At 43.3% G+C, this 23,473-nt stretch overlaps 1 protein-coding gene across 1 annotated transcript in view; it reads right to left on the bottom strand.

Moving 5' to 3' along the window:
* COL9A1 (collagen type IX alpha 1 chain) overlaps positions 1 to 15,386 on the bottom strand; it is a 287,994-nt gene extending 272,608 nt beyond the window's left edge. The window contains exons 1-5 of the mRNA XM_075338439.1: positions 15,373 to 15,386; positions 14,933 to 15,006; positions 12,903 to 12,980; positions 9,325 to 9,457; positions 6,779 to 7,175 (exon numbers count right to left, since the gene is read on the bottom strand). Of these exons, the coding sequence (XP_075194554.1) occupies positions 6,779 to 7,175; positions 9,325 to 9,457; positions 12,903 to 12,980; positions 14,933 to 15,006; positions 15,373 to 15,386 (696 nt within the window). The remainder of the gene's footprint in view (positions 1 to 6,778; positions 7,176 to 9,324; positions 9,458 to 12,902; positions 12,981 to 14,932; positions 15,007 to 15,372) is intronic.
* Between the last annotated feature and the right edge of the window lie 8,087 nt (positions 15,387 to 23,473).

Genomic DNA, 23,473 nt, shown 5'->3' with positions numbered 1-23,473 from the left:
ATTTCAACAAATTAAGAGAATAAGTTAATCATGTTGATTGGGACAATGTCATGGTAACTGGGGATACTGAACATAAATAGGGTAGGTTTTTTGCTAGAGTCCTGTAAAAAACCTATGCCCTGTGGTAATAAAATGTCCAGGAATAAAAATAAACCACTATGGATAAATAAGACAATACAAAGTATAATAAAACAAAAACAATGGGCATTCAAAATTTTGAAGGCTAATAATACAGAAATAGCATTCCAGGACAATAAATTTCTCAATAGGAAATGTAAAAAGAAATCAAGCTAGCAAAATTAGCTACTGAAGGAAAAGTTGCGAGAGACATTATAAACCTCCCAAAAATGTATAAACACATCAATGCCAAAAGGAAAAAAAGGATGGTACCAGCTCCATAAAAGATTATAACAGGATAATTATAGCGGACAAAGCAAATGCTGAGATATTAAACATGCACTGTTCACCAAAGAACGTACCGTTCCAGGGGACATTCAACAAGTCAAAAATCAACCCTCTCAATATTACTAATTTAACACTCGAAGAAGTAAACCCGCATCTGAATTAATTAAACATTGACGAATCCCCCGGGCCAGATGGCATTCATCCACAGATATTAAGGGAATTGAGCTGAGTAATTGACAGACTACTGTATCTCATCTTCTTAGACTCTCTTGTAACAGCGTTGGTATCTCAGTATTTGGGAATGACTCACATGATACCAATATTTAAAAAACGTACGATGGTGGATCCAGGCAACTACCATCCAGTAAGTCTGACATCAGTGGTGTGCAAGGTTTTTGAGGGCATTTTAAGAGATGAAATGCAACAATATATTAGAGAGAATATAACTGATAACCAGCATGGATCCATGAATGATAGTCATGTCTAATCAACATGTTAGGATTCTATGAGCAGGTAAGTGCAAATCTGGATATTGGTAATGCAGTTGATGTGATTTATTTGGACTTTGCAAAGTCATTTAATACTATACCATATAACATAGTGTAGGAAATTATCCAGCATGGACGCGTTTCGGATAAAAAACTAGCCTGACTGAGTGTCAGATTAAGGACTAGTTTTCTGTCCGAAACGCGTCCACCTTACACCTCTTGTGATGCGTTCTTCATCATGATGGAGAATTTTATGCTTTTATGAAGTTTGGAATAGAGGAAAATTGATTTTTAACCAATCTACTGACCTGGATGCTGAATAATTTCCTACACTACGTCCTGCTGCAGAGGGATCCTGTTTTCTCTTCCGTGCACAGATCAAATATTTAGCGGTCTCCATTGGGTGAGCTGGACGTTTTCTATATACTGTACCACATAAAAGTCTTATAAAGAAGCTCCAGATGCAGGGACTAGGGGAAACTATATGCAACTGGGTACAGAATTGGCTAGAGGTAGGAAACAAAGAGTCGTCATAAATGGTACATTCTCTATTTGGCTATAGTAAGCAGTGGGGTAACCCAGGGAAATGTGCTGGACCGATTCTTTTTAATCTCTTTATTAATGACCTTATGGATGGGATTGAAGGTAAAGTGTCAGTTTTTGCTGATGACACCAAACTATATAGGATATTAAAAACTGGCCTTGATAGTACAATATTACAAAATGACCTGGATAAGATGTCAGAATGGGCAGACACTTGGCAAATGAGGTTTAATGTTGATAAATGTAGACTAATGCACCTAGGACTGAGTAATTCTATTGTTGCATAAACATTAAATGGAAGTAAACTCGGAACTAAAGAACAGGAGAAAGACTTTGGTATTTGGTTACAAGCAAGCTGGGCAGCAGTATTCAATGTCAGGCAGCAGCCGCTAAAGCAAACAAGATTTTAGGGTGCATAAAAAGGGAGATTAGATCCCATGATCCCAACGTATTGTTACCCCTCTATAAATCACTTGTAAGGCCACATCTGGAATATGGGATCCAGTTTTGGGCTTCACGTTTTAAAAAGGATATATAGACATTAGAGTCAGTTCAAAGGTGGATAACAACTACAAGGAATGGAAGGCCTCCCGTTCACAGGAATCCTGTGAAAAAACGGATCTGTCAGATCAGTTTCATCCACTGTGCGTCCATTTTTTAACGGATTCGTCGTGATCCGTTTGTGTTTGGGACAGCCCAATGGGTGTGCCAAACATGCTGGGCACGTGTCGCGGGCGGAGGAGGGGACGCTGCGCTCTCCCACTGCTCGGGTCCGGCTGCCGCTGCTGCCGTGGCCACTGCTGCTCGGTGGCTCGAGCGATGGGCCGGATCCCGGGGACTCGAGCGGCGCTCCTCGCCCGTGAGTGAAAATGGGTTTGGTTTTGGGGATTTATTGTCCGTGACGCCACCCACGGTTGTGGTGATTTTTGGTAACACCACCGCTGCTCTGTATGGGGATCCCGGGAGCGGTGACAGGGAGCAGCAGAGCTGTTAGTTCTTCCCTCCGTGGGTAGGGGTTGGTTGTCCCAGGGCCCAGTGATGGGGTGGAGGATGAGGGATGGCAGGCCAGGTGTGGGGCCTGGTGAGGTGCAGGGTCGCGGGGGCAGCGCTGTGCCTCATGGCACGGTGGTACTCACTCAGCCTGAGATGATGACACTGTTCTCGGTAAAACACACGGCTGGAAAGACGGTTCCCACGGACGGCTGCTGTTGCTTTTCCCCGGTAGGTAACAGTGACTGTCCCTTTTCCTGCACCTATGTTTAATGTTGGTAGCGATGGATTCCCACCGGTAACCCGCTCCCCGACTTGGATATGAGCCGGAGGAGCCCCTCTTTGCCCGCAGGCACTGGCCCTGAGAAACTGGTGCCTTGGCGGTGGCGGTGTCTCTCTAATACGGTTGGACGGTTGCCTTTAATCGGGACTTAGTTGTTTGGAGACCCAAAGGTCCCCTTCACTGACGGATTTGGCAAATTACGGCGACTCCAAGCCTTGCCGGGATCCGAAAGGCCCCTGCCAATGGTGCTGGCTTCTCCTTGTGTACCGGTCCGGTACCGCCGGGCCACCACCCGTCCGCGGTCCTTACGGTAACTCCGATAGGCCACTCCTGCAGACGGTCACCGCCGTCTGCTAACCTTGCTGTCTCGGTCCGGGGCACACACCCGGACCAACTTCAGGCTTTCCAACTGTCACTTTTTCTCTTTCACTACTGTCCCTCCTTCTACTTCAAACTCCAAACCTAATCTGCCTGGTTTTCCTGCCTCCAGGACTGTGAACTCCTTGGTGGGCAGAGACCAACCGCCTGGCTCCACTCCCTGGTGTGGACATCAGCCCCTGGAGGAAGGCAACAAGGATTTCAGGTCTAGCTTAGGAGTGCCTAACCGGGGTGTAGGGCGTGGTGATGTCATTACCCATGACCCCTGGCTTGTCCAGGGCGTCACACATGCTCAGTAGAGCATGACGGAATCCAGCACAGGATTCCGTCGTGTGACGGATTACGGTGGAATCCAGCACCATAGACATCCATTATAGCTCTTGATGGATTGTGACGGACACCTGCGGAGTCCATTTTTTTGCCGCTCCAAAAAACGTTACATTCAGCGTTGCTCCCGCATGACGGTCAGTCAGTAAATGTCTGATCCGTCACGCGGCGGATGCAACACAAGGCCATCAGTCACAATCTGTCGCTAATAGAAGCCTATGGGGAAAAAACAGATTCCTGCAAAATATTTTGCAGGATACCGTAGTTCCCCAAGGCAACGGATTGTGACTGATGCAAAACAGCGGAAGTGTGAACTTAGCAATACCACAGATGTCGCAAGTTTGGAGGGAGCATGGAATTAGCTTTATCCAAGCTGAGTGCCAAAGTAATTGACGCTTTTTCATGCTAAAAAAAAACTCAAAAAAGATTATTTTGCATTTTACTTAAAAAGTAAGTTCCCTGACCCCTGTCTTCACTTTCTATCACTGCCACTCCGTTCAGTCTTCTACAGTTTGTAACCTCGCCCCAGTGTTTCTTGAGGTCACTCTGCCATGTCAGTCTATGAGAGTCTTGTTCTGGCTCTCATAGACTTGCACTGAGAGCTTGTGATGTAACTTCTGACTGCAGAAGTTGCAGTCATGAGATGTCACTTCAGGAACAGAGCGGAGTCGGTAAATAGTGAAGATACCAGAGGGTGAGTATATTACTAGGGGCATGGAGCTTAGATTAAAAACACTACTAAGGTGGTGAAATAAATAAAAAACAATAAATTGTTGCTTTAATGAGTCTTTTAAGCTATTTTTAATAAGATAATCTGTTGTAGTATATTGGAATTTTTTGCTACTGAAGAGTTAAGTAAGGAAACTGAAATTTTACTCTTTATATCATGGAGTATTGTTCTTTTAGAGGGATATGAGGACTACAACTGATGCAATTCTAAAAGTGTATTATTGACAACACTGCACTGACCGACAACATTTAGAATGTGGCTGGAAACTTTAACAATGGCTTTCCCATTTTCAATATATAATATTTTCAAATGCAGATGTTTGGACTGTGGTCTCATCTACAAGGGTAAGTTATTGCTCTCAGTGGTTTTTATATGACCACCTACAGTAGATTGGCGGCCATAATTATGCAGTTCAGACGTGACTGGATAGTTTCTTAGGCCTAGAGAAGATTAACAGAATACGTTATGGTCCCATTTTGGGTTTTGCTATGACTTATATATATATAGACATTTAACTGAACTACTTCCAGCCATCATCTGGGAAAGAAATATATGAGTGATGAAGGAGTTAAATCTTTACATGATGCTGAGTATTTAGCTTGTTCTTGGATAAATTGCTGTTGCTTTGCCAACTCCTGACTGCCACTGTAGTGTACCGTATTTTTCGGACTATAAGACGCACCGGACTATAAGACGCACCCTGGTTTTAGAGGAGGAAAATGGGAAAATAAAACTTTAAGCAAAAAATGTGGTCATGACACACTGATATAGGGCGAGGATCTGCTGCTGACACTGTTATGGGGGTAATGTCCCCAAATTCTCTACTAAGGTACCCCATCCTGGTAATGATCCTCCTGCATTGTATATGATCCTGCTATAAACCCCCATCCTGCTCATATACCCCCATCCTGCTCATATACCCCCATCCTGCTCATATACCCCCATTCTGTTCATATACCCCATCCTGTTCATATACCCCGATCCTATTGATATACCCCCATCCTATTGGTATACCCCCATCCATCCTGCTCATATTCCCCCATCCATCCTGCTCATATACTCCCATCCTGTTCATATACCCCCATCCTGCTCATATACCTCCTATCCTGCTACTGTATATACCCCCATCCTGCTATATACCCCCCATCCTGCTCATATACTCCCATACTGCTCATATACCCCCATCCTGCTCATATACTCCCATCCTGCTCATATACTCCCATCCTGTTCATATACCCCCATCCTGTTCATATGCCCCCATCCTGCCTGCTCATATAATCCCATCCTGCTATATGCCCCCATCCTGTTCATATACCCCCCATCCATCCTGCTCATATACTCCCATCCTGTTCATATACCCCCATCCTGTTCATATACCCCCCATCCATCCTGCTCATATACTCCCCATCCTGTTCATATACCCCCATCCTGCCTGCTCATATACTCTCATCCTGCTATATGCCCCCATCGTGCTCATATACCATCCTGGTATATGGCCTGTATCCTATAGCACAGAGAAAAAAACAAACGTTTATACTCACCTTTTCCTCACTTCCTCCAGCACCGATCATCTTCCTCTCTGCGCCGCTGACCTGTGTGTGTGGAGCCGTTCCCCTGCAGCATGCGATGTCTTCCTGTCTGTGCCGATCAGCTGACCAGCACAGATCAGCTGACCGGCACAGACAGGAAGACATCGCGTGCTGCAGGGAGACGGCTCCACACACGGGGACGGGTGAGTGCACTGATTCACTGCACCCCGCGCTGATGATGACGCGCGGGGGGCAGTGAATACAGCCGCACATGATCACTCCAGGCTGTAATTGCCATGGGTGATCATGCGGCCGGCTCTTTGCTATGCGCGCGTCCCCACTCGTCCCCGCTCGTCCTCCCGCCCACCTGTCAGCGCCGGCTTCTGCGCTGAGAGATGGGCGGGAGGATGGGCGTGCATATGTAATGAGCGGGCCCACGTGGTCACGAGCAGGCGCTGCTACAGCCTGCTCGTGCCCCCGATGACCCGCAGCACCCTCATTCCCGGCTGCAGCCCTATAGTCAGACCATAAGACGCACCCCCAACTTTCCCTCAACATTTGGGGGAAAAAAAGTGCGTCTTATGGTCCGAAAAATACGGTATGTGCGGGCATTGGATATTTTCATTGTTCTCATACTAGACTCTAAATGAATAGACTCACTTGTTGTTCTAAAACATAAAAGTGCCCAAACGCTTTCAATAGCTGTTCGATGAATGATATTTCCCCAACCTTGAATTGCATTTACACGTCTTTCCAGTGAAAAAATGGGAAATGGTGGACCATTAAAAGTGACATAACTCCTTTGGAAACAGGATTGGGCATGTTAATATGCAATAGGCCCAATACTTTAATTTCCTAACATCTGTCATAGGGGAAGAATCTGGACATTGCTAATAACGTTAGATATATGGCCAAAATGGCAAGGTAATGTGCTCAGGAGGAAAAAAAACAATAAAGAACAGTACCCATAAGAAATAATTAACAAGAGTTTAGCAGTAGAAATTCATAATTGCATTGAATGATACTAATTTGCATATAACACTGTCATATCTCATATACAAATAACTAAATGTTAGAAATAAAATATAGAAAAATAACCACTTACCGGTACAGAGATTTCATGGTTACTCCTCAGTTTTCCTATGATAGTATAGCCATCCAGACTAATTTTGCCTCTTGGAACCAGCTTGAATGTATCCACTTTGATGCAATCAATATAAAGTGTGAGTTTATCCTTCTGTACACTGAACAAAACTTTGTGGAACTTAGTATCAAACAGAAAGGGGAGATGGGCAAAGGTGATAGTGTTCAATTTGCCATCTGCGCCCTTATAAGAAAACTCTAGAGTTTTTTTAGGGCCATTGAAATTGATAGCTGCTTGCTGCCTCCCCTCCGAATCAACAATTTGCCATATAGTCCAGTATTTGTTCTTTGTGCTGTCCGTCATCCGGAAAGTAAACATAAAGGAATATTCCTCTGGTAGCCCACTGCCATAGATGTGCCTATACGTAATGGAGAAGAAATTCAGACCCAGAGAAATCTATACATTAACACTCCTTTCTTTCCTTTTCTTGCAGTAAAACAATAAAGACTGAAGACGTCCTAAAAATTGTGAACGTACCCTCATTAAATAACTTGCTTTATAAATCAAAGAAATTGAGTTTGAGAGCAATTAAGCATAAAAGACATCTAGTTTGTAAAGAATAAAATCTGCTTAATTGCATTTATTAATTAACTTGTCCAATTCAAACAACTGCCGTTCACGTTAATTGCCTTCTTTGCATACTTGATGGCAATGCCTTAGCAATCAGCAATGCTGCTAATTATCCCATTTTGTATACCTTCCTATATTGTAATAGTCGCAGGTTCTTATCTACAAGATGCTGACAAAAATAATGATGATGGGGATTACTATTGATTTTATAAACTATTTTATTTATTTTTATTACTCATTATTATTTCCACTATTATTATTATTATTAATAATAATATTAGAGGAAATAATAGTAATAATAATAATAAAAATAATATTTTTTCATATATACAGTACAGACCAAATGTTTGGACACACCTTCTCATCTCTATAACAACTATTAAGAGGAGACTTTATGCAGCAGGCCTTCATGGTAAAATAGCTGCTAGGAAATCACTGCTAAGCAAAGGCAACAAGCAAAAGAAACTTGTTTGGGCTAAAGAACACAAGGAATGGACAATAGACCAGTGGAAATCTGTGCTTTGGTCTGATGAGTCCAAATTTGAGATCTTTGGATCCAACCACCGTATCTTTGTAGAAAAGGTGAACGGATTGACTCTACATGCTTGGCTCCCACCATGAAGCATGGAGGAGAAGATGTGATGGTGTGGGGGTGCTTTGCTGGTGACACCAGCATGACTACCACGGCATCTTGCCGCAGCATGCTGTTCCATCCGGTTTGCGTTTAGTTTGACCATCATTTATTTTTCAACAGGACAATGACCCCAAACACACCTCCAGGCTGTGTAAGGGCTATTTGACTAAGAAGGAGAGTGATGGGGTGCTACGCCAGATGATCTGGCCTCCACAGTCACCAGTCCTGAACCCAATCGAGATGGTTTGGGGTGAGCTGGACCGCAGAGTGAAGGCAAAAGGGCCAACAAGTGCTAAGCATCTCTGGGAACTCCTTCAAGACTGTTGGAAAACCATTTCCGGTGACTACCTCTTGAAGCTCATCAAGAGAATGCCAAGAGTGTGCAAAGCAATCAAAGCAAAAGGTATCTACTTTGAAGAACCTAGAATATAAGACATATTTTCAGTTGTTTCACACTTTTTTAAGTATTTCATTCCGCATGTTTTAATTTATAGTTTTGATGCCTTCAATGTGAATCTACAATTTTTAGAGTCATGAAAATAAAGAAAACTCTTTGAATGAGAAGGTGTGTCTGTACTGTATATATATACACACATATATATATACACACATATATATAGATATATATACACATATATATATATATATATATATATATATATATATACATATATATTATTACTATTATTATATTAATTTTATTATATACTATATATATATATATATATATATATATATATGTTATTATTATATAATATTGCATATCATTATATTATATAGATATATATTATAATACTATTACTATTGTATTATTATACATAACATTTTATATTATTATTATTGTTATTATTATTATTATGATGAAGAAGAAGAAGAAGAAGAAGAACAATCATACTAATATAATTAGGATTCCTTCATAAACTCTACCTACCCATTACATTTCAGCACCACAACCCGTGAACAGCGCCCGCACTGTCTCCCTTATGACACAAGGGGGAGCTAATTGTCAACATTTTAGAAATGAATGCATGTAGCAAAAAAAATGCTCTTTGTCATCAATTTAATTTGTTTACCCATTCACGTAAATTACTTCCACTTGAACATTAAATAGTCTTTTTTTTGCTTTTACATATTGTTTACAATATCCTTTTATCCACAAAATTACTTTTAACGTAATCAAAGCAGTTTGGATAAGTAGGAAACTCATTAAAGTGTAGCTACGTACATTACTTAAGCAAACCAAATACTTTTATTATTCCTTCACTAAGAAAATATCATTGATCTGTTGATGGAGGTAACACACCTGGTCAGAATCCTGAAGTCAACATTGGTTCCCAGCTGATAGGCCACTTGGTATGGCGATGTCCCCACCACAGTCTGTATAGCGCCCACTGAAGCGGCCCTGTCTATCTGGAACTTGGAAATCAAATCAAACCCTATGGCAGAAAATGAGAAGCCCATGTTTATTGGGGAAGAGATAAACAATTCTCAGTGAGGTTAATAAGCACTTAGCTATTCCTAGAAATTGGATCAAATATAAATTGCGGTGTACTCCTGGAGAATGGCAAATTTACCAAGTATACAAGTATTAACGTATCACAAGACATATGTGTGTCGGTAAGATTACGTGAAAAGTAATATGGCCACCAGGGTACTTTCACTAGGAGTTCACCCACTTTACCCAGACTCTTGAATGTTGCCTATGTTTAGTACTACAGGAATATAAGGGAAAAAGGAATACAGCATTCCTTAAAGGGAATCTATAAAAAAAAATTTGACTATGTAATCTGGGAGCAGTATGATGTAGAGGATGAGAGCCTGATTCCAGTAATGTGTCACTTGACAGGCTGTGTATTGTTTGTATAAAATCATTGTTTTATCAAGAGGAGATTATCACTAAAAGACTAGTTGTCTTGTGGCATGTAATCCATCTACTCTCTGTAACTCTGCCCCTACCAGTGATTAGAAGCTTTTTGTTCATTTAAAGTGTAGACAGAAAGCTGCCAATCAGTGGTGTGGGCAGAGCTATACAGCTCAGCATTCTAAGCACTGCTAGATCTGCAGCAGTGAAAACTGGGATTTTATCAGCACTGACTCAAGCAGCTCAATAAGTTACATATCACTGTATTCAGGGTCTCTGTCTCTACATGATGCTTTTAGTAAAGGAAAATTGTGTGTGTGTGTGTGTGTGTGTGTGTGTGTGTGTGTGTGTGTGTGTGTGTGTGTGTGTGTGTGTGTGTGTGTGTGTGTCACTTATATCTAGGCAGACATCTGTGCTGTCAAAATTCACTATAAGCTAAACCGATGATGACACTTTTTGAACAAATTACAATTCCTATAGTGGTCCAGATACACATATGGATAAACATAATGCTATCATGATAATATAGCAACTGCACATGAATATCAAGGATAAAGGAGGAAAAATAGAGAGAAAAGCTATAAAAATTCTAATGTTATTGACAATAAATTAATACTATTGCTATAGTACAAAAAATGATCACCAGCAAAGTGATGTTGGGGGAAGTTACATAGGAGTACACCTGGGTAAAGGTATACAGAAAGATGATGAAATAAATCATAAATGTATTGTATATATATATACAAGGTATATAAAAAGCTGTATATCCATATAGACACAAGAGAAATATATATATATATATAATGCAAATATGCAGTAGAATAAAGTGTAAGTGCTAAAATAATGAATCCTTCATAGGTAAAAAGCAATAACGTGTACAGCAAATTATAGAATCCAAGGCACCAAAACTACTTCTCTATTTAAAAAAAATCTTTATTGGTCCAAGCATATGCTGAAGAAAAATGCACAGCGTTTCGGCCAATGCAGGGCTTTTGTGAAGCCATTAAAAGGTGTACATGGTCGACAAAGGCCCTTACTTGGCCGAAACGTTGCATATTTTTTCTTCAGTATATGAACCAATAAAGATACTTTTTAAATCAAGGAGTTTTGGTGCCTTGGAGTCTATGGTATTAGTGCAAGCTGACAGCTGATGGAGGGCTGTACCAAGTAGTAAGAATAGTAGAGTGCTGCATGGAAAGCAGCAACTACATGTAGATGTACAGCAAAGTCACTAACTGCTAATATACAATTTAATGTGAATCAATGAATATAAAAAGTAATACATGTTGCATCATAAAAATGGAAAAACCCAGGAATGTAACAGTTGTGTTTATATCAAAGTTCAAGTGCAATGATAAATATAAATTCATATAAATAGCAAGTCTCATATAACCATGTAACATCCAAGTGGTGCAAAAGCCACAAACCTCAAGCTATGTTTCACACATACAGCTTCTTCAGGAGGTATGTTTTTATGTGTTCCCAACATAGCAGAACACAATAAGCAGATGTCCAATATCACTGTCATTGCTTATCATCATGGAAATTGAAAAGTCAAGAAGAATCCATGCCATTGAATGCATGCCTCCCTAATATCATAATATGCCAGCAACTATTAAGTTTGATGGTTACAATTCTGCCTATTAACAAATGATAGTGTAATGGCATATTTATACAATTCTCATCATAAATGAGTTCCCCCTCTTTGAAAAGTAATATTGTAACCCATATCTCACCGAACAATTTCCTGTTATATTATTTATTTTACTCACTTATATAGCGCTATTAATTCCACAGCACCTTACAGACATTATTATCACTATTTCCATTGGGTATGGGGAGATAAGGTATGCACACCAGTGACTATGTAAGGGGAATACATGGAATAGCAGAAACTGCTGTGTGAATACTGACTTGAAAAATCCAATAGCTATATGAAGAGTGAAAATGTGAAAAAGGGAATCTGCATTACTGCCATGAATATATGAATCAAGAGAAATTTAGCTACTGAATTGATCAATGCAATAGAGCCCCAACACTACGCCAAAGTATTTCTCTACGTTGGGGTCCCTAGCCTGTGTGTGTCCTCTCATGCAGTTAAAAAACTTACCGTGTATGGGAAGCTGAGACCCAGGCTATTTATGCGTATTATATGGATTGGCAATAGGTGTGGTGGGGAGGGTTCACAAACGAAAAACTCCTAACAATAACGAATAACGTTTGGAACACCATTCTAGAATAGAATAACTGCATGAGAGGACACACACAAGCTAGGGACCCCAACGTAGAGAAATACTTTGGCGTAGTGTTGGGGCTCTATTGCATTGATCAATTCAGTAGCTAAATTTCTCTTGATTCATATATTCATGGCAGTAATGCAGATTCCATTTTTCACATTTTCACTCTTCATATAGCTATTGGATTTTTCAAGTCAGTATTCACACAGCAGTTTCTGCTATTCCATGTATTCCCCTTACATAGTCACTGGTGTGCATACCTTATCTCCCCATAGTGATGTTTTTTTAGGTTTTTTGCACCCAGTTCAGACTAGAATGGTGTTCCAAACGTTATTCGTTATTATTTCCATTGGGTGTCACAATCTAAGTTCCCTATCAGTGTGTCTTTGGAGTGTGGTAGGAAAGCAGAGAACTAGGAGGAAACCCACGCAAACCCCTTGCAGATGGTGGCCTCGTTGGGATTTGAACCAAGGACCCCAGCACTGCAAGACTGTAGTGCTAACCACTGAGCCACCTTAGAACCCTAGAATGCACACCTGAGGCCTCGCAGGCCTGCTAGGTTACTTGTCTTCTATTGTAGATTTCTATGGTTGCGCGTTCTAGGGTTAAAAAATATCCTTGAAACTTGTCTTGTGAAAATTTTTTATTCCTTCAGCTGCTTATTCAAATCTTAGGCATTTATGCTGGCTGAGAACTGCTAATATATACTACAGTCTATATATATATATATATATATATATATACAGTATATACACACACATGAGATATCAAAGTCCCTTTTACCTGGTAGGTCATCCTCTCCACCATTGATGGGTGGACACTTGTGCTGGACATTGTTGAATTTTAAGCTGAATGGAAATCCTAGAAGGAAGCACAATATTAATATGAGGAATGGAGACTCTTGGGTTAAGCAAACATATATATCAGGTCATCATTACACAATATCATGTATTGTCCTCGACACTCTTCTTTCAGTTGCCATTTGCCGCTTTTCATATGAAGGAGATACAATAGTCCCAATATGACCAGATTCTGGCCAAGTATAACGGTGCCATTGCTGTTCTCTAGAACAGTGTTTCTCAAATCCAGTCCTCAAGACCCACCAACAGATCATGTTTTCAGGTTTTCCTCAATCAGGTTTTCAGGATTTCCTTAATGTTGCACAGGTGATGGAATTATTCCCTGTCTAACATTGAGGAAAACCTGAAAACATGATCTGTTGGTGGGTCTTGAGGACTGGAGTTGAGAAACACTGCTCTAGAGAAAAGAAAGCCTCTCTATCCTTCTAGTAATCATACTGTAACCACATCCATTACAGTAGCACTGTTCGGTACAGACGGTAAGAGGCGAGGCCGCCCTCCTCACTGGATGACCCCCACCATCCCTCATTATTGGAAGGAATGTCTACAGGGCTGTGGCTTTGCTGCAGGCATGCTGTGGTTTATTGACATTTACAAGATGTAGAGAGGGGAGATCAAATAGGCGACCACCTTAACCTAAACACTCAATGGTCTGCTTTCTGAAAGCATTTGCTGTGAGCAGGAAAAATAAACAGTTTTCTTTACAAACGAGTTCAATATGACCCAGAAACATTTTGGAAAATGTTACTCAGGTCTGGTTTGTGAGTGCAGGGGCTTGAGATGTGGCCTCTGGGCAGAGCACCCACTTTTACACAGAGGGCTCTTTTTCCACACAGTGGCCCAGTCTGTACACTTCTTTCCTTTAAACAACATTAGCAGTGCAAAAACACCTTTCAGTCCCGATGTAGCATGTACTGTATTCTGCAATTACAGCTATTTGGCTGCAAACCAGCTATATAGGATCAAAGAGCAATTCATGCCGATATTATCCTGCCCCACCCAGGAGGTACGGGCTGTGAATAGCACACACTGGCACGATGGAGCCGACTAGAAGTACAATATCATTCCTAAAGCAGGTCTGTCACCAGATGTCACATTAATAAATAGATCTCAAACCTAATGATGTATTAACTGTGAATGGCTGGATAATCCTGACAATAAACCGAGCATCCAACTGCAGCTGGACTCATGAAATGCTGACATTCTGATCATGGAGTTATAAAGTAAATACATCAGCATCATCAGGTCTAAGGGTCTGACTAATAATGTATTCAGTTATTATTACAACCATTCTATCAGTTTTCTATCACATATGTATATAATTGGAATATCTAATGTATCTGTTTACCTATTCATCTGTCGATTTTGAATGAACTTTTATCATCTATAATAGTTGCCTTGTCTGTGCAATATCTATGGACATATATATATATATATATATATATATATATATATATATATATGGATATATATATGTAATATCCAGGTTATGTATCTGAATATTCTATAATCTAAATTTAGTCATCTGAAAATAGTGCATTGCCACAATGCCGAAATACACTCTTTTTTATCTTTCTTTCTTTCTTTCTTTTTTCTCTTTCTTTTTTCTTTCTTTCTTTCTCTTTCTTTCCTTCTTTTTCCTTCTTTCTTTCTCTCTTTTTCTTTCTTTCTTTATTTCTTTCTCTTTTTCTTTTTCTTTCTTTCTTTCTTTCTTTCTCTTTCTTTTTCTTTCTTTCTTTCTTTCTCTCTTTCTTTTTCTCTTTCTTTCTTTCTCTCTCTTTCCTTCCTTCTTTCTTTCTTTCTTTTTCTTCCTCTCTCTCTGTCTCATACATCCACTAGTCAGTCCATCAATCCATAATCCCTTTTTCTGACTAGGGCCAGTGAAGTATTTTTAGTCTATCAAGTGCTTATCTATAAGGAAATCATTGGCTATAAATTATTGATAACACTTACTTGTGTAGTGTTCAATTGTACCATATACCAAGGTTCCCAGGAAGCTGAATGTGTACAAGGCAAGTGGTAGGTTCCTGTTAAATGAAAGTTTGTTCATCATTTGATAAATACAGATGTACAACATGTATATACGGTATATATATTCTAAATCTGGAGTTTCTTGAAGAATATTTCAATTTATATAAAAATCTTGGATTCAGAATTACATAGTACAACAGTTTACAAGATGTGGCAAATGAAACTCCCACATAGTTGTTATTTGCTGCATATATATACACATATACATATATATATATATATATATATATATATATATATATATATATATATGTATATCTATACACATATACACATATATACATATATATATATATATATATATATATATATATATATATATATATAGTGCTATATCACTGTTATAATTACATAGCACTTACCAGATGCCCTTCATGGCTTCTTATTCATTGGCATTAGCTCCCTGCTATCCGTGGGCACTGAGATTTTTCAGAAAGGATCTAATTATTTATAGGGAGTCTAATTCTTTAGCATTTCGAGGCCAATGAGAAGCTGTTTGGATAGCCCTGGGCTCCACCTCTGCAGCTATTGGGATGTGTACAGTGTACAGCTTGTGTAGTGTAGGAGGCTCAGCCAGGGGTCTACAGGGTAAAGAGCTGCTCTGAAAGGTGGTCTCAGAATCCTAAAAACAGGAGTTGTTCTCTACTTTTGTTTAACTTTTTGTGACTTTGAAGTTCCTGAGCTCACAGTGTGAAATCTGAAATACAGCGCAGTTATGTATTTGTGCGATAGAGAAATATTACTACGATACGACCAGCATATACTGTAATAATGGCATTCTGTGTTGTAGAATGGTCAATGATGTATTCATGAGAAAGCAACAAGTGACATGAGATTGTTCACAGAAAAGCAGAACAGTTTCAGATTTACAATGATTTATTATATGTTCATGATAAGATTTGGCTAACACCATCCTTTTATAAAATGTAACAGTTTTTAATTGAAGGGGTTGTCACATGGACACAGGATAGGTACACATGTATGATTGCTGGGAGTGCAACTGCTGAGACCCCTAATGATCTCATGAACAGAGGTCCCAAAGTGCCATGTGAATGAAGCATTACTGGGTATATGCCACCTCTGTTCCACTAAGCATTGGTCGCACATAACCACTAATGCTTCAGTACTACAAGGGATTTGGAACCATTGTTCTTATGGACAGTTTCCAGAAGTCAGATCCATAGTAATCATCACCTCAGATGTGTAGCTAGGGTTTCGGCTCAGAGGGGGCGAAACTTCTGAGTGGGCCCCTAAGCAGGTAACCATATTTACAACGATGGTGTCGCAGCCTAATAGCTTGTGTAGACAACCATATTTTTGGTCCAAGTGCGATCCAACAAAATATTGATCGCATTCGGACAAGTGTTATCCAATGAAGCAGTGCACATGTTTGATTTTGTCCTTGGACCGAGCGGTCTGAGAAAGAAAAAATAAATTGCATCATGCATGCACAGACTGGTACGGTTAAGTGTAGTGGCAGGGCCGTAGTTGGCGTTCATGCTGTTCTAAGCACTTAAATTGATCACGTACCCTACCATTAAGTCAGACCAAAGCCTCATGCAGATGTGGCTAGAAGTATGCCAATCGCACACTTGTGCTCACATGATGGCCTGCTCTCACCACCGGCACTGGAAAACCATGACAGTGCACTGTGTGCATGCTATGAAGATTCACAAGTCTGCAGTCACAGGCCATTAAACAGCTGCCAATCGGCTTCATATAAGCAAACGGTTGACTATCATTTAAAGGGAATCAGTCAGCAGGTTTCTGCCCTCTAATCTGAGAGCAGCATAACGTAGGGGCAGAAACCCAGATTCCAGCGGTGTGTCACTTACTGACCTGCTCAGTGTAGTTTTCATAAAATTACTGATTAATCAGCAGTAGGTTATCATTATAGGACTACTTCGCGTGCTCCAGGTAGTCCAGCATATTCATGAGCTGTGTATAACTGCTAGATCTGCAGCAGAGAAATCATTGATTTTATCAAAATTATAGCAAACAGCTCAGTAAGTGACACATCACTGGAATCAGGGTCTCTGTCTCTACATTATGCTACTCTCAGATGAGGGAGAAAAAACCTGCTGACTGATTCCCTTTAAATGATAGTCAACCGTTTGCTTATATGAAGCCGATTGGCAGCTGTTTAAATTCCCTTTAAATGCAGGGATTTTCCAGGATAAATGCTCCCTTAGATCCAGGTACCGTATTGGCGACTTCTTCTTTGATTTGCTTTGTCTCACTCCATTCTTCATCTGATCCAGACGACATGATGACTTTGGACGTACACAGCTTCTTTCCGCAAACTTCCATTTCCTCTGATTTTCCACAACATATCCCAAAATGATGCCCTAACAATATGAGTGTCATTATTACATCTAAATAAAAAAATATCCGCCCATGCTGTGCATTAAATAACCCTTATACTGTGAACCTGAAAAAATATTTGCACCAGTATGCTCCCTGATCAAAAAGTGACCCCTACACTGTCCCCCTAATGATACATGGCTTCCACATTGTGCCTCTCATATGCTATAACCACTGCATCATCCCTCCACCATGAATTATGGCCGCCACATTGTATTTCTTTATAAATGTCCATAAAACCATCCCCCCTCATTAACCATTTCCTATACGCTTTCCATACAAAATAATGTACCTGTGATATTGTCACGCTCCCCGGGTCCCCTGTGCTGCCCTCCGGCTCACCTGTCACGCTCCCCGGGTCCCCCGCCTCGCTTCCCGGTTCCTTGGTCCGGTCACCGCCGCTCCCCGCTCTCCAGCACCCCTTGCCAGCGCGTCCCCAGCGTCCTGGTCCCCGCACCCGGCGTCCGTCGGCTTCACAGCCCCATCCTGGCCCTGCTGCTTCCTCCTCGCAGCTTCCTGCTCTGGCTTCTGGCACTCGGGCCGCGCGCATGCGCATTAGGGCGCGCGCGCGGTCATTGACCCTTTCTTAAAGGGCCAGCGTCCATTAACAGGAAATGATGCAAAACAGGTACAGGGTATAAAGGGGGTTTATGTCCAAGGGGGCGGGGCCTGATCTTCGTGTTTCTTAAGCTAGGAGTCAGGTCTCCTGGTGTATATGTCTATATACTCACCTATCTCTCTTGTAGAGCCGTGCCTGCCTCGCCATCCGGTCCAGACCGAATCCCGAACCCCGAACGCAGTCCATCTGCCATCCTGACAGTCCGTACCATCTCGGATCCCTGCGGTGACCTGTCATCTCGCTCCAAAGGTTCCGGACCCCGCCTGACATCTTCTCGGCTTCCGAACCTGAGCTGCGTCACCCGGACTACCACCAGTGACTCCGTAGTCCCAGGGACTTCTCCGTTATACTCCTGTGCACGGACTGTTCTGCTGCCTATAGTGCTCCAGCTACCGGACCCCTTACCACCATCTAGGAGTTCGGCCCAGTGGATCCACCTCCTGGGTCTGCCCGTCCACCTGGCCCTGACAGTAAGATCAGGCCATGGATCCCGCTGCAGCACTAGCAGCCGTACAGGAGGAACTCACACGCCAGCGTGAGACTCAGACCCGCATGCTGCAATTTATGTCTTCTGTGGACGCCCGCCTGAACACGCTACAAGCGGCAGTCACGTCTTCAGCATCCCGGGCCTCCACTAGTCAAGCCACGGCTCCAGCTCCCGTGGCGACTTCTTCAGATACTTCCAGACTTCGTTTGGCCTCACCACCCCGGTACGCCGGAGACCCCAAGACCTGCAGGGGATTCTTAAACCAATGCTTCCTCCATTTCACGCAGCTGCCGCATTTGTTTGCCTCTGATCAAGCCAAGGTCGCCTTCATCATGTCCCATCTAGAGGGTGAGGCACTGGCATGGATGAACCCCTTGTGGGAGAAGGGGGATCCTGTGACCACGAACATCCAGGACTTCCTGCAGGCATTCCGTGGCACCTTTGATGAGCCCGGACGCGCCTCCGCGTCTGCTTCGTCTCTTCTCCGGCTGCGTCAGGGGACTCTGACGGTGGGCCAATACGCAATCCGGTTTCGCACCTTGGCTTCGGAACTCGGGTGGAACAACGAGGCCCTAACCGCCGCCTTCTGGGAAGGACTCTCGGGGCGAATTAAAGATGAGCTGGCGGGTCGTGACGTACCGACCACCCTGGATGCCCTGATTACCCTAGCGACTCGAGTGGACATCCGCTTTCAGGAGCGATCCAAGGAAGTGTCCCGTGAGAGACGACCGGTACGGCATTCCTCTCCTCCGCAGAAGCCCGCCGTACTTCAGTCTTCGACAGCTGGGGTCCCCGTCCACGAGCCCATGCAGATCGACAGAGTGCGGCAGTCTGAACAACGTAGAGCTGAGCAGCTCGCCAAGGGCCTCTGCTTTTACTGCGGAGAGGACACACACCTGCTACGCTCCTGTCCTGAGAGGCCGGGAAACTCCAAAGCCTAGGGTTGGTAGGAGAGGCCACCCTAGGTGCTGGGACTCTCTCAGACCCGGTTACGTGGACTGTGCAAGTGACAACGGGAGAGACGCGGTTCACGGCTGAGGCATACCTCGATTCCGGGGCAGCAGGCAATTTCATCCAGCAGGCCACGGTGGACAAGTACCAGGTGCCTGTTACTCCACTTGACAAGCCCCTCGTGATTGCCTCTGTGGATGGGAGACCCCTCTCTGACACCATCTCCTGGATCACCAAGCCGGTGGAACTGCGTATCGGTGCCCTGCACACCGAGAACATCGCTCTCTACGTCCTCCCACACATGTCCCATCAAATCCTGCTGGGACTTCCCTGGTTGCGGACACACGAACCATCAGTCAGCTGGGGCACTGGCGAAATCACCCGATGGGGCTCTTCGTGCCATGAGAAGTGCCTGAAGACCATACAACCCATCCGACGACCTCCGGTTCCAGAGAACCTACCGGGGCTGCCCTCGGCCTATTGGTCCTTTGCAGACGTCTTTGATAAAAAGGAATCCGAGGTACTTCCGCCACATCGTCCTTACGATTGTGCCATCGACCTGCTCCCTGGAACTACACCAACTCGAGGACGGATATATCCATTGTCTCCAGCCGAAACAAGGGCCATGTCTACAGTTAGGTCCAGAAATATTTGGACAGTGACACAAGTTTTGTTATTTTAGCTGTTTACAAAAGCATGTTCAGAAAAACAATTATATATATAATATGGGCTGAAAGTGCACACTCCCAGCTGCAATATGAGAGTTTTCACATCCAAATCGGAGAAAGGGTTTAGGAATCATAGCTCTGTAATGCATAGCCTCCTCTTTTTCAAGGGACCAAAAGTAATTGGACAAGGGACTCTAAGGGCTGCAATTAACTCTGAAGGCGTCTCCCTCGTTAACCTGTAATCAATGAAGTAGTTAAAAGGTCTGGGGTTGATTACAGGTGTGTGGTTTTGCATTTGGAAGCTGTTGCTGTGACCAGACAACATGTGGTCTAAGGAACTCTCAATTGAGGTGAAGCAGAACATCCTGAGGCTGAAAAATAAAAAAAAATCCATCAGAGAGATAGCAGACATGCTTGGAGTAGCAAAATCAACAGTCGGGTACATTCTGAGAAAAAAGGAATTGACTGGTGAGCTTGGGAACTCAAAAAGGACTGGGCGTCCACGGATGACAACAGTGGTGGATGATCGCCGCATACTTTCTTTGGTGAAAAAGAACCCGTTCACAACATCAACTGAAGTCCAGAACACTCTCAGTGAAGTAGGTGTATCTGTCTCTAAGTCAACAGTAAAGAGAAGACTCCATGAAAGTAAATACAAAGGGTTCACATCTAGATGCAAACCATTCATCAATTCCAAAAATAGACAGGCCAGAGTTAAATTTGCTGAAAAACACCTCATGAAGCCAGCTCAGTTCTGGAAAAGTATTCTATGGACAGATGAGACAAAGATCAACCTGTACCAGAATGATGGGAAGAAAAAAGTTTGGAGAAGAAAGGAAACGGCACATGATCCAAGGCACACCACATCCTCTGTAAAACATGGTGGAGGCAACGTAATGGCATGGGCATGCATGGCTTTCAATGGCACTGGGTCACTTGTGTTTAGTTTATGACATAACAGCAGACAAGAGTAGCCGGATGAATTCTGAAGTGTACCGGGATATACTTTCAGCCCAGATTCAGCCAAATGCCGCAAAGTTGATCGGACGGCGCTTCATAGTACAGATGGACAATGACCCCAAGCATACAGCCAAAGCTACCCAGGAGTTCATGAGTGCAAAAAAGTGGAACATTCTGCAATGGCCAAGTCAATCACCAGATCTTAAACCAATTGAGCATGCATTTCACTTGCTTAAATCCAGACATAAGACGGAAAGACCCACAAACAAGCAAGACCTGAAGGCTGCGGCTGTAAAGGCCTGGCAAAGCATTAAGATGGAGGAAACCCAGCGTTTGGTGATGTCCATGGGTTCCAGACTTAAGGCAGTGATTGCCTCCAAAGGATTCGCAACAAAATATTGAAAATAAAAATTTTTGTTTTTGGGTTTGGTTTATTTGTCCAATTACTTTTGACCTCCTAAAATGTGGAGTGTTTGTAAAGAAATGTGTACAATTCCTACAATTTCTATCAGATATTTTTGTTCAAACCTTCAAATTAAACGTTACAATCTGCACTTGAATTCTGTTGTAGAGGTTTCATTTCAAATCCAATGTGGTGGCATGCAGAGCCCAACTCGCGAAAATCGTGTCACTGTCCAAATATTTCTGGACCTAACTGTACTTACATCACAGAGAGCCTGGCAAGGGGATTCATCCGGAGATCCTCCTCTCCTGCTGGAGCAGGTTTCTTCTTTGTCAAGAAGAAAGAGGGCGACTTACGCCCATGCATAGACTACCGGGGTTTGAATCAAATCACCGTAAAAAACAAGTACCCTCTGCCGCTCATCCCTGAATTGTTTGACCGGCTTAGAGGATCTCGTGTGTTCACCAAGCTGGATCTTCGGGGTGCTTACAATCTGGTACGCATCCGCTCTGGGGACGAATGGAAGACCGCGTTCAATACGCGCGATGGGCACTATGAATACTGCGTGATGCCCTTCGGCCTGTGTAACGCCCCAGCCGTCTTTCAAGAACTGGTGAACGACGTCTTCCGGGACCTTCTTTACCTCTGTGTGGTAGTATATCTGGATGACATCCTTGTCTTCTCTCCGGACCTCCAGACCCACAGAGAGAACGTGCAGCTGGTTCTACAAAGACTGAGAGAGAATCGTCTGTACGCGAAGTATGAGAAGTGTGTCTTTGAGCAGTCTTCTCTCCCCTTCCTGGGGTACATCATCTCTGATACCGGACTGCAGATGGATCCAAAGAAGGTCTCCTCCATTCTGAACTGGCCTCCTCCTTCTGGACTGAAGGCAATCCAACGCTTCCTGGGATTCGCCAACTACTACCGCCAGTTCATCCCTCACTTCTCGGCTCTGACTGCTCCTCTCTCCGCTTTGACCAAGAAGGAGGCTAATCCAAAGGACTGGTCACCTGCGGCCGACGCCGCGTTTGGCTCGCTGAAGCGGGCATTTGCCTCCTCTCCTGTACTTCACCGTCCGGAGTTAAACCGCCAGTTCACCTTGGAGGTGGATGCCTCCTCCTCAGGAGCCGGAGCAGTGCTCATGCAGAAATCCTCCTCCGGGAAGATGGTGACTTGCGGATTCTTCTCCAAGAGCTTCTCAGCGCCTGAACGCAACTACACCATCGGTGACCGAGAGCTCTTGGCAGTCAAACTGGCTCTAGAGGAATGGCGCTACCTTCTGGAAGGAGCAGTGTACCCCGTTATCATTTACACGGACCACAAGAACCTGGAATACCTGCGGTCTGCTCAGCGACTGAACCCACGGCAAGCCAGGTGGTCCTTATTCTTTGCCAGGTTTGATTTCCAGCTCCATTTCCGACCCGCGGACAAGAATGTACGCGCTGATGCCTTGTCCAGGTCTTTCATGCCCATGGAGCAGGAGGAGGAGACTACCCAACCCATCATCTGTCCTAGCAAAATCATTCCGGTGGCCCCTGTCACCCTGGCCCAGATACCGCCCGGGAAGACCTATGTCTCTGAGACAGACAGGCAAAAAGTGTTACACTGGGGTCATGCCTCGAAAACAGCCGGTCATGCTGGTCAGAAGAGAACATGGGGTGCGATTGTACGCCATTACTGGTGGCCATCCCTTCGCACGGACGTCGCTGCTTTTGTCTCTGCCTGCTCCTCTTGTGCCAGGAACAAGACGCCCAAACACCTGCCATATGGCCGTCTTCTGCCTCTGCCGATACCTTCAGTTCCGTGGCAACACATAGCGATGGACTTTATTACAGACTTGCCATTGTCCTCCGGACACACAGTCATATGGGTCGTGGTGGATCGATTCTCTAAAATGGCTCATTTCGTCCCTATGGCTGGATTGCCCTCTGCTCAGGAACTCGCGGACGCCTACATACATCACATCTTCCGCTTGCATGGCTTTCCATCTCACATCGTATCCGATAGAGGA

The sequence above is a fragment of the Anomaloglossus baeobatrachus genome, chromosome 3 (genome assembly GCF_048569485.1).
Source record: "Anomaloglossus baeobatrachus isolate aAnoBae1 chromosome 3, aAnoBae1.hap1, whole genome shotgun sequence".
NCBI lineage: Eukaryota > Metazoa > Chordata > Amphibia > Anura > Aromobatidae > Anomaloglossus > Anomaloglossus baeobatrachus.
The sequence above is the reverse complement of the archived record's forward strand: the minus strand, read 5'-3'. Positions and strand labels throughout refer to the sequence as shown.